General features: G+C 42.7%; 3 protein-coding genes across 8 annotated transcripts in view; 1 reads left to right on the forward strand and 2 right to left on the reverse strand.

The window, feature by feature from the left end:
* Positions 1 to 2,097: 2,097 nt before the first annotated feature.
* Positions 2,098 to 5,759, reverse strand: LOC147128406 (phospholipase ABHD3-like). The gene is made up of 9 exons (XM_086018843.1): positions 5,473 to 5,759; positions 4,679 to 4,839; positions 4,383 to 4,565; positions 4,250 to 4,295; positions 3,666 to 3,778; positions 3,422 to 3,595; positions 3,295 to 3,343; positions 2,903 to 3,068; positions 2,098 to 2,600 (listed from the first exon to the last, which is right to left on the reverse strand). Exons 1-9 carry the CDS (start codon positions 5,590 to 5,592, stop codon positions 2,404 to 2,406), a joined length of 1,209 nt encoding a protein of 402 aa, XP_085874969.1. The 5' UTR covers positions 5,593 to 5,759; the 3' UTR covers positions 2,098 to 2,403.
* Positions 5,760 to 6,434: 675 nt separating this feature from the next.
* ncoa7b (nuclear receptor coactivator 7b) overlaps positions 6,435 to 10,557 on the forward strand; it is a 46,022-nt gene continuing 41,899 nt past the window's right edge. For all 6 annotated transcript variants that reach the window (XM_086018826.1, XM_086018837.1, XM_086018829.1 and 3 more), the window contains exons 1-3: positions 6,435 to 6,674; positions 9,475 to 9,687; positions 10,074 to 10,167. The gene's annotated coding sequence lies outside the window, so the exon portion shown is untranslated. The remainder of the gene's footprint in view (positions 6,675 to 9,474; positions 9,688 to 10,073; positions 10,168 to 10,557) is intronic.
* Positions 7,749 to 10,506, reverse strand: ctsbb (cathepsin Bb). Its single transcript, XM_086018845.1, has 10 exons — positions 10,359 to 10,506; positions 10,021 to 10,132; positions 9,672 to 9,757; positions 9,471 to 9,585; positions 9,265 to 9,380; positions 9,000 to 9,085; positions 8,786 to 8,929; positions 8,286 to 8,402; positions 8,056 to 8,184; positions 7,749 to 7,980 (listed from the first exon to the last, which is right to left on the reverse strand). Exons 2-10 carry the CDS (start codon positions 10,129 to 10,131, stop codon positions 7,904 to 7,906), a joined length of 981 nt encoding a protein of 326 aa, XP_085874971.1. The 5' UTR covers position 10,132; positions 10,359 to 10,506; the 3' UTR covers positions 7,749 to 7,903.

Consider the following 10,557-nt stretch of genomic DNA (forward strand, 5'->3'; position numbering starts at 1 on the left):
AAGTCAAGATGACCCCACGTTCTTTTTTTATTTATTTTTTTATTACTGGCACGCGCGCACATGCACTTTCATATAAACACGCACACATGGCTGAGCATGTGCACAATTTGGAAATGAAATCATTTCAAGGTTGTGAAATTCATTTTGATGGGTATTTGGATGGACTTAAATATGCATTTTTTGAATCAGATTCGGCCACATAACAGGAATGAACTGCATGTATGTCATATTTCACGTCAAATTGAAAATCATAATTTTCTGCTGGCATTTTTTTTTTTTTTAAATATAGTATTTTTATTGAATCCATTCTTCTTTTATAACACTCATATACATATATATTTTATTGTACTTTATTTTTGTATTTCATATTTTTTTAATCACTAAAAATGCAGTGGGTCAAATTTAACTATTGTAATGAAAGTTAAAAAAATGAGAACAATCTTGCATTATTTTATTTGAATTTAGTTTTTAAAAAAATGTAAATACATTTTATTTTTGGCAACTAAATGTAGTGGGTCGAAATGACTCAATTTGAAGAAAATTATTTTTTTAACATTAGAATCAAAAGTATTCTGCCAGCCTCATTTCTGTCTTTTTCTCTATTGCATTGTGGTTTTTTCTTACATTTGTATTTTTAGATATATCTGCGGCACATAAATATGATGCATTATATCTAAAAAAAAAAAAAAAAAAGAGAATGATTAATTAATCTTCCGGAGAGTACATATTATCTTTTCATGACTAAATGTTTAGTAGGAAAAAAAGTAGACAGGAGGGTTGAACCTGGTGGCCGTTTGTGAGCATGTTGGAGAAGGAAGCGGCCACTCACCTGCAGGCTTGTACGGGAGCTCAGCAGACAGCACCAGGGCCTGGCGTAGGCCGCATGGGTTCGTATCCCCAAAAAACACTCGGCTACACTTTCAACTTTGCCCACGCTTGACTTGCCTTCTTGTGTCTCCGACTCTTTTGCAGTCCTTTTTTTTTTTTTTTTTTTTTTTTTTTTCGCCTGGCTGCCTGCCTGTCAATCTCAGCACCTCCTCTGGCATTGAATCATTTACCATCACCTGAGGCTCCTCCCCTCGCTCCAGGTGGGGAAACACAAAGAGAAGGAGGGGGAAGAAGAAGCAGAGGGTAACTATGAAAATCTATGCAGGTGGTGTTAACAAAAGCAACATACAGTCGAGGGAACGAGGGCTGCAGTTACAGAATATGTGAACAATCGATTCATCTACTGATTTCCACATCGGATGATAAGAGATTTTGCCTTATCACAAAATATGCGTTTGATCCAATTGAGTGTTGCCATTCTCGTGTTGCGCAAAAACAAAACAAAAAATGTGACTTTGAATGTTTGTGGCTTCAAAAGGCAGGGCTTGCTTGAAAAAAAACAAAAAACCTTGAACGCAACATGGCCTACTTTGACAAAATAATGCTTTCGCTAGACCTCTCCTTTCCAGGCGGCACGGTCGTCAAATGTATCTAAATGAGGCTAAAGGGTTAGCGTTGTGACAGAGGGCGTGGGCCTTTTATCGGAGCGCCGGGTTAATTATTGATTGGTTGCCGTGGTTTATCAGCGACACCGCTGACCCTCGAGCAGATTAAAGGCCTCCAATGGGGGGAAGGTTAGCGATTTTTCTTTTTTTTTAACGTTCAGGGGTAATATGGTGATAACAGAGGGTATTTATTCAATGTGTGTGTGTGTATACATATATGTGTGTATATACACTATATATATGCATACACATCTTTGAAGATTTTGGTAGCATTGCCACTTACTACACAATTAATACTTTTAATAGTATTAAATGAGCTCGTCAGAAATGACAGTACAGTAAATTTAATTGCCGAATAAATTTTCTGCCTGTTCAACATGCCGGTGGATGTTGAATAACGACATTTTCCACTGAACATTCAAACCGTTGACAGTGTCGTAAATATGAACTCTGTGGTTGCCATGACAACCCCACATCTGTGATTACTGGTGGTCCAGCCAGGACGCAGCACTCCTGTAAAGTCATACGAGCCTTGGCTTGTAGAATCGCACGTGCGACGGAGAAAAAAAAAAAGAAGTCAAATAAAAGTAAAACAGTCTTTCAATCGCAGCCATTTGGAAGTAATTGCTGTTTAATTTAGGTGAATAACTTCAGTGGCTCACAGAAAAACAGAAATGAAAAAAAAAAAAAAGCATTTTTAAAAGTGTCTTTTTTTTTTTTTTTGCTTTGCATTTGCGAGTGGGACGGTTCATGAAAATAATGTCATTCAACTTGATTGACAGCCAAAGTCCTGAATAGAGACGGCGAGCTTACGAGGTAGACGTGGTTCATCCTACATTGCGTTTGTTCTGAGACAAAAAAAAAAATAATTGTGGTGTGAGTCTTGGCGTGAGTTTTGTTTTGTGTACATTCAGCCGCACGCCAGGGCGCAGGCCTTGCGGACATCCTGCGGGTGTTCCAAGACGGCTCGGACAAACTGGCTGAAGACGCGCTCCATGTAGCCGGCGGCGCGTGGGAACAAACCCTCCAGGAAGGCGATGTGCCCGCCGTGGGACGTCAGCACGAGCGCCACGTTGGGCAGGTCCTCGGCTACGCTCAACGGGAAAGCTGCGACAGACACGTTGACATAAAACACAGTCGACCCCAATTAGTACATAATTAATCGACTTCTTATCATCGTCACGATTATGGCTGCCGCGATTGAATTAAGACGATTATCGGCTTATCGACTACAACAACAACAACAAAAATTCAAACAGCGGGAACACGTACATGTTTGTTGAAAAGTAGAGCAATTAAAAATACATCCGTTATCCCAAACATAATGAATCATTGCGATGCATAATCATGATCACGCTAACTGATCAAAATAATAGCGATTCCGTCATCTAAATATTTGCGCGACTGACCGTGTTGCGGCGAGAAGGGGTCGTCGGCAGCGTTGAGGCACAAGACGGGCACGGCGGTACGCCGGAGCTTCCGGTCGGGGCTGGCGTGCTTGTAGTACTCCGTGCACGACTCGTAGCCGAACAGCGGCGCCGTGAAGCGCTCGTCAAATTCACGGATGCTGCGCGCCTAACGAAAAAACACATTAGGAGTGCCCGATAGCAAATTCTGGAATTTTTTTGTTACATTTTTTTCCCACACATATTATTACTTTATTCCCAGATTGTTACTTTTATTCCCGTATAGATCTGACTTGCAAAAATGTGGCTTTTCGAGTCAATTTTATTCTTGTGAAATGATGATTTTTTTTTTTTTTTTACCCTTCTACAACTAAATAACGTTTTATAGTGCGTACCTTGAGGACGTGGTCGACGTCCACCACTTTCTCCAGCATTTTCCTGTGTCTGTAACACAAACAAACACTTGAAGTTTCCCTTTTCCAAAACGGACCCTAAAAGGAACAAATAAAACGGGGAAGTGACCTGAGCACGGCGTTGCACAGTCCTCGCGTGAGGTGCTTGTTGAAGAGCAACCAGTTGAGCGCTTCCTCCATGCTCTGCGCCGACTTGAGCGCGTCCCAGGGCACCGAGACGGTCAGGCCCGCCACCAAGCCCGAATCGGCGCCCTTCCGGCCCAGGTAGTTCAGCAGAAGCATGCTGCAAGGGCACGACACGAGGCTTGCTCGCTACGCCAGCAGATATGGGCAAACTCGGGGTGGCCACTCACCCTCCTAAGGAGACGCCCACGCCAAAAAGCGGGGCTTGTGGGTGGAGCCTTCTCACATGCTGGACCACCAGCTCCAGATCTGTCGTGTTGGCGGCGCAGAAAGTGAGCGGAGTCTGAAGGTGGCACAGAGACACAAATTGCTTTGGGTGAGCTCTACTTTTTGCTGAGGATGAAGACGCTGGCAAAAAATTAAAATCACCCTGCGAAGGATTATTAAGGTCACATTGGAAAGAAAAAATCCTGCTCATTTTAGGGGACTATATTTTCTATATTAGGAGAGTAAAGTCGGCATTTTAAATTTAAATTAAATTTAAACTTGTCGCCGCATACCGGCTGACCTGTTTTCTGACTCTGAGCCGTGATTGGTCGTTGTGAGCAGTTGTGATGTCATTTTCAGCCGACACAAGTGACAAAATGGCCGCCCCCCCCTACAGATGGCTAAAAACGAGTGCATTTTGCTGCTTAACTTCTATTCCACAAACGCAAAGTTAATCAGAATGCCGCGTTTCAACTAGTGGGTTTGCATAGAACATATTCTTGAAAATAAATGTTTGGGTTGACTTCCGCTTTAAGGCAGGACTTACAAGTAGCTCTTCCCCGCCGAAGCCTCTGTTGTTGAAGACCACACATCTAGGAGAGCAGCAAATTTGCAGGACTTAACGTTTGCGGGCCAAATATAAATAGTGCTGCTTTTGGGTGCTGCATTTGTTTGCCAACCTGTAGCCGTGGGCGGCGGCCTGCCTGACGGCGTGCAGCACGTAAGATTGCCGGCTGTTGCCCGTCAAGCCCGGCAGGATGAGGACGGTGGGCCGCGTGGACGCTTGCGGGTAGGCGGCGCTGCCGTCGTTGTCCTCCCAGTCCAGCGAGATCTGACCGCCGTCGGGCGTGCGGATGCGCTCGCTGTCGGACACATTTTTGGGGGGCGGGGGTCAATGGTTTCATATTTCAGGCTTTAAAAGGTGCGACAATCACGCGCATGAGCGCGATGTGATGATTTGGGGATTGAGTCTTACTTGCGATAAGCGACGTGCGGTTTGGACTTGATGAGGAAGCACAGCACGGTTTGAAGGCGGCCTCCCCAGGCCCACGGCGTAGGCCTGAAGGTCTCGCTCACTGCAGGACAGTGCTCCTCGAGGAAGTCACGGAACTTCTCGCCGCACACCAGCAATGGCCTCTGACAGGAATAGCACAATTAGAACTGAAACTGCAAGTAGCAATGAGAAATGAAGCCGTGATAATTATATCAGAATAATTTTGGTTTCTGGACAGCTGAGCCCATTGGGACTTTGTTCATCAGAATCAGAAGCAGAATTGATAAAAAAAAAAACATTCAGATGCCATATTGATGGGGGGCATTATGAACCGGTCTCCTTATTAATGAGATTGTTTTTAATAAGTTTGTTTCGAAGAAACGGACCCATTATTCACTAAATACAAAATATGTGAAACTGCTCCTTGTAACTTTTATCTTATCACTTACAGTGAATGATTTAATGAGATGAATTAATTCTTAAAACTCGATACACATTAATGAATACATTATAATACCCTCATTTTGGGCGAAATGCGTAAATGAATGCATACGATATCTGATTTGCTTGATAATGTAAATGCATCGCAAAATCGTATACATTTTGTAATAACTTAACTATTGTAATGTTCAGTTATTGAAATTCGCGTAGCAACAGAAAAGGCCCACCATTTTGTAATTTCTATACGAATGAATAAGTCAAAGCTTGTGGTGGAGCAAAAAAATAATAATGATAATAAATGAATGAATTGCAAAAGCTTGACCGCGGAGCCTCACCTGACTCCTGCGGCCCCACAGGTAGCAGAGAGCGGCCGTGAGGGAGCACAACAGCACGGTGTCAGTCCTGGAGACCAACTCCCAATGGAGCGTCCACAGCTCCAGAAGCGACAAAAGCATGACGGCGACGTGAATCAATTAAATGAACAATGAAACCAGCGTTCGGCGTAAACGAGATTAAGCGACACAAGAGCACACAAATCAGATAAGCCGACTCGTCCCGTTAAACATACATAATAACAGCCCCGCCCTCAGCCTTCATAACGGAATGACCCACTTCCGTGTTGTTTGTCAACTCCCCTTACGTCATAAACGTTTAAAGGTATATATTTAGTTTTGTTATTATTATTATGGTTATTGACATGAATGAAATAATTTATGAGTTGTCTACATATTATTCCCAATTGATTAAACTGAATCTAATAAAGAAAAAAATCGGCGTAAATTCAAATAGGAAGTACCGCCCCAACGTCACTGCGCTTATAGACTATAAACATGGCCGCAAGAAAATACGCATGCGCAGTAATAGTACAAGCGTTTTAGACGCTTCAGCCTTATTCGCTTTTTAAATTAAATTTACAAAATGAACTAAAGACGTTTTCAACATTTAAATAACGGAACAGTAACTTTTAAATAGCCTATTAGATGCACAGTAGTGTACAACCACTGCATGTTTGAAGTTTTTATTAAATTAAAACAAAGAAGATTCAATAAAATGTGTAATGTTTAACTATAATTCAACAATTTATTATAAAGCAATGATCTTGTGACTCAAAAAGCTGCAACAATGATTTATTTAGAGCTGTCCCGACTAGTCGGCATAGTTGACGTGACCGGTGACGTAAATACGTCGGGACGCACAACATCCCGTCGACGTCAAGTGTCAATGACGTAAAATACGTTGGCACGTACGTACGAACGCGTGTCGATGACGTAAACACGTCAACACGTGCGTTGCGTCAGTTGTAAACATGGCGCGCACAGTAGAAATGGCTTAGGCGCCGGATACCTCTAAAAACCGGACAAAAACGTCCAAAGTATGGACATACTTCAACGAAAGGTCGAGCGAGTTGGTCGTCTGTATCCCTCAGTAAAGCTGAGTTGGCGTACCACAGCAGCACATCAACCATAAACTAACACCTTAAGCGACGTCACTCAGGAGTACTACTGGAAGACGAGAGCAAGCAGAAAGCTGGAGTATCGTAAGTCCATCTAACTTACTAATACCCCCCGGTTTTACTGAAATTGCTGTTGTGTCCGACGTATTAACGTGCATGGTTATGTTTCATTTCTCGAAGCAGCGGTTTGCAGTCAAAGTTACGCCACGTTGTGTTTCAACTTTGTACTATTCCACTCAAGTCCTTATAATGTGTGCTTTTTCATTGTTATAATATTTAAGCATGCACTGGTTTATCTGTTTCAGGTTTAAGCAAACTGATATTTATTTTCTAGTTATTTATTTTTGTTAATTCTTTTACCTGGGCTGTTCACACATGCGCGCACCAGGGACAGAGCTATGGGTGGGCCTGGGTGTGCACAGGCCCACCCAGTTTGACAGACTGCTCACCCTGTGAGATTCATGTAAAAAAAAATACTTTTAGTTTTTTTGTAAACTAGGAAATTATTTTTGAATTTGTGTTTTGTTGTTTTTTTATTTTTTGTTTTATTGAATATGGCATAATTGTGGTTGTCTAAGGAAGATCTGAACTTCATATTATTCAGTTTGTCATTTTATTTAAATATACGATGTGTCGGGACAGGAGGATTGTGTTCAGTGAGAGAAATATTCAGGCCCACCCTGATTTTTCCAGGCCCACCCATTAGCCACGTTCTGGGCGCACCTGGTACGCACACATTGTTTCATCGTTGTGTATCGATAAATACCTCATTCATGTTCACATGTCATGATGCCTTTCTAATAGAGGTGTGACTGTTCATTCAATTTCAAAAGTTTTTTTTTTACTTTCATAAACAAAGAATTTAAATAAGCTTTCAGAAGTGTTTTTTTTTTTTTTTAATTAATAATCGTCAAGTCAAAAATAATCGCTAGATTAGTCGAAAAATGAATTGTTAGACAATTGTTGTCCAACTTCTGCCAAGTATCTGAATGGGAAAATATACCATATATATATATATATATGTATATATATATATATATATATATATATATATATATGTATATATATATATATATATATATATATATATATATATATATATATATATATATGCATGACATCAGAATAGAAAAATGATGGGTGCTATAAGGTAGATGCTTGTTTTGTTGATTTAAATTTTATTATTTTCTTTTGAGAAAAAACATCTTAGTAAAGTAAATGTTACATTAGGAAACAAATCAAATGGCCAAAAAGATCGTGATTGGTTCCCTGGAATTTCATGTTGCCTGCCTTTTTTGTATGAACCATTAGGTCTAGTTGAGCGGGATTCCTGCCACCACCTCGGACTCGATACCGCATTCATCGCTTCCGCGCTTGATCTTGAAAAAACCTTCAAAAGTCAAGCAAACAAGCACAAGAATTTAAACCACTTCTTCACTGCATAATTCCAAACTGGCACGTGTACCTTTGTCCCCCCAGTCACTGTTCCAGGAGTTGGCCGCCAGCCAGTAAGGTGTTCCGTTCTCCTCCCCCCAGCCCAGCAGCTTAATGGCATGACCACCGAGCATCTCCCCTGTCACATGTTGGTACACACCTAGAGCAACACAATACCACAAAAAAGTCTGGATCAGAGGAAATGATGCAGACAAAGTACGTAGGATGCCAACAAACCTCAGAAGATAACATGAAACTGACCAGACTTGTAGAGAAGAAAATCAGCGTAGACAGTGAATGCGGCTTCAACAGGTCCATTGCTGTAAAGCTCTTTCATGATCTGATCCTGCTCAGAGGAGACACTGTACGCTCGGCGTCCTGCGGGCAGAGAAAAAACAATCATGACCAGTAGAGCGGCGCCCCAGTGCTCTCCGTTGACCTGCCACCACTGATAAAGACTTGAACAGTTTGTGCATCATCTTTGATTAATTCATTGTGGCTCCTTCTGGTATGATCGACTTGGCCACCAGGGGGCAAAATAATGCAGACACAAATGGAAAAAGAGTTTCACAATTACTGCAACTGACTCAGAAAACTGCAGTAATTTGAGTCATTCGTTGCAGAGGAAAAAGAATATGCTTGTGAGCGTGTGATATCATCTGTCTACATGTCGCCTGAACAATGGCTCTTATCTTGAGAAACCTCTCCACCGGGCCACTCGTATCTCAAGGCACCACTTTAAAACAGCTTTGAGTCCTTACCAAAGTGTTTGTCCTTGGGGTAGGATAGCGAGTAGCCATCGATGCACTGCTCAGTACACTTGGGCGTCTCCTGCTTGCCCTGGCACGGAGGACGAGTGCCGTTGACGTGATGTTCGCACGGGGGCAGCGAGTACGGCCGGCAACCTGTACGGCGGTCGCCGTGAAGTCAAGAGACAGAAACGCTAACTGCGAACCGAGTCCAGGATGAACGTACCCACTTTGGAGTCATACAGGCCTCCGCTCACCAGTCCGCGTTTGACCCAGAATTGCCACGCGGCAGAGGGGAAGCCACCAAAACAGCTGCAAACGTAGAAAGAATGTAAAGAAGTGGTCGCAAGGGTGCCCGACACTGGACAAAATTACCAACAACAGTTTTGTTTATTGAAAAATAGCAGTTAATGTGTTCTCCATCCACACGGGCCAGGTTGGACCCCTTTACGGCCCAGGTTTGGCCCACGGGCCTTATGTTTGACACTTACCCCATCCCGCATTCATCACAGCAGGACAGAAGATCTTCTGCTGAAATCTCCACTGAGATCTTCCCGCCAGTGTGAATGCATAATCTGTCAGATATTGCCTCAGCGGCCCCAAAAGCCTGCCAGGGAAAAAAAAAAAAAAAAGTGTTTGAAAACGTTGCCTTTAAAACAAGATGAAAAAAAAAAAAGTTGATGTTGTTATTGATTACCCAGCAGGAGCCGCAGGAGCCCTGATCCCGAATCTGCTGGATGGTGGGACACTTGGGCCACTGTTGGCGGGCGTCAAAGCTGTCGGGAAGTCCCAGACCTTCCATGTCATGAATGCTGAGCAGAGAGAAAAAGGACAATGGTGGCGTTTTGCAGATAAGAAGCACCCGCTGACTGGCTGTCACGTGATCCCGGGTACTTACATCTTCGGCCCCTCAGGTGCGTTTAAAATGGTGCCGCACAGTCCTTTGGCGTAGCTGGCGTCAACGTTGTAAAAGTTCTGACCGGCCTGGGACAAAACGTCAAGGACGGACATTTTTTTTAAACTTAAGTGTTGATATATAGTCGCCGTCGCCCTTAGGTGGATGCCCCCCCATTTGCACGCCCCTGATCCCAGCTGAGTCTAATTCACTGCCACCAAACAGTGCATACTTATTGTTTGCTCATGATCCAAAGCAAAAAAAAAAAATGCAAATCTCCTAAATTGGGTCAATCATATCTCCGGGCATTGCTGAATAGGGAAAAATACTCGAAATCCGAAATTGGTCTCACCTTCCATGTAGTGTTTGCCTTGTTGATGAAGTTAATCATCTCCTTGGCGCCAGGTGAAGCCTGAACCCAGCTGACGGACGCGGCCACCAAGAGGAGGACAACTGAAGGCATCCTTCAAAACGCGCAACAAGACAAGATTTACGTACAGTATGTTACAATATTTCATCTCACTGCTCTTTTTGAGACGATTCAAAACATATTTGATCGTCCACAATGATGACACTTTTTTTTTTTTTTGTAAATAACTAAATTCAGGTCTGCCTACTAGTGCTTGATTAAAGCAGAAAAAAAAAACGTGTTTAAATCACATCGCTATATAGGAAGGTGTTTTAATTTACCTGGCGGTCAGCGCTCTTCCCAATCCGAGACGAAATAAGAACCAAACAACCCCTGCTACGTGTTCTTGTCATTTGTACAAGTGTCACATCACCCGAGTCACATGCTGGTTTAATGAATACTCATTCTCTCTCTATATGGCATGTCAAAGGGTAGAGTGAACATTTGTGTGGTAAGAAGTCCAAATGTGAAATCACTCAA

Source organism: Filicampus tigris, chromosome 20 (genome assembly GCF_054856515.1).
Source record: "Filicampus tigris isolate MCC_2025a chromosome 20, RoL_Ftig_1.0, whole genome shotgun sequence".
Taxonomy (NCBI): domain Eukaryota; kingdom Metazoa; phylum Chordata; class Actinopteri; order Syngnathiformes; family Syngnathidae; genus Filicampus; species Filicampus tigris.

Excerpts from the sequence above, each read along its gene's own strand:
- LOC147128406 (XM_086018843.1), bottom strand. The coding sequence starts at position 5,592 with ATGCTTTTGTCGCTTCTGGAGCTGTGGACGCTCCATTGGGAGTTGGTC. Across the intron at positions 4,566-4,678 it reads CCGCACGTCGCTTATCGCAA|CGAGCGCATCCGCACGCCCG; the intron begins GTAAGACTCAAT and ends TGTGTCCGACAG. Across the intron at positions 4,296-4,382 it reads GCCGCCGCCCACGGCTACAG|ATGTGTGGTCTTCAACAACA; the intron begins GTTGGCAAACAA and ends CTGCTCTCCTAG.
- ctsbb (XM_086018845.1), bottom strand. The coding sequence starts at position 10,131 with ATGCCTTCAGTTGTCCTCCTCTTGGTGGCCGCGTCCGTCAGCTGGGTT. Across the intron at positions 9,758-10,020 it reads AGGCAAACACTACATGGAAG|GCCGGTCAGAACTTTTACAA; the intron begins GTGAGACCAATT and ends GTTTTGTCCCAG. Across the intron at positions 8,930-8,999 it reads CCTGTATGACTCCAAAGTGG|GTTGCCGGCCGTACTCGCTG; the intron begins GTACGTTCATCC and ends ACCGCCGTACAG.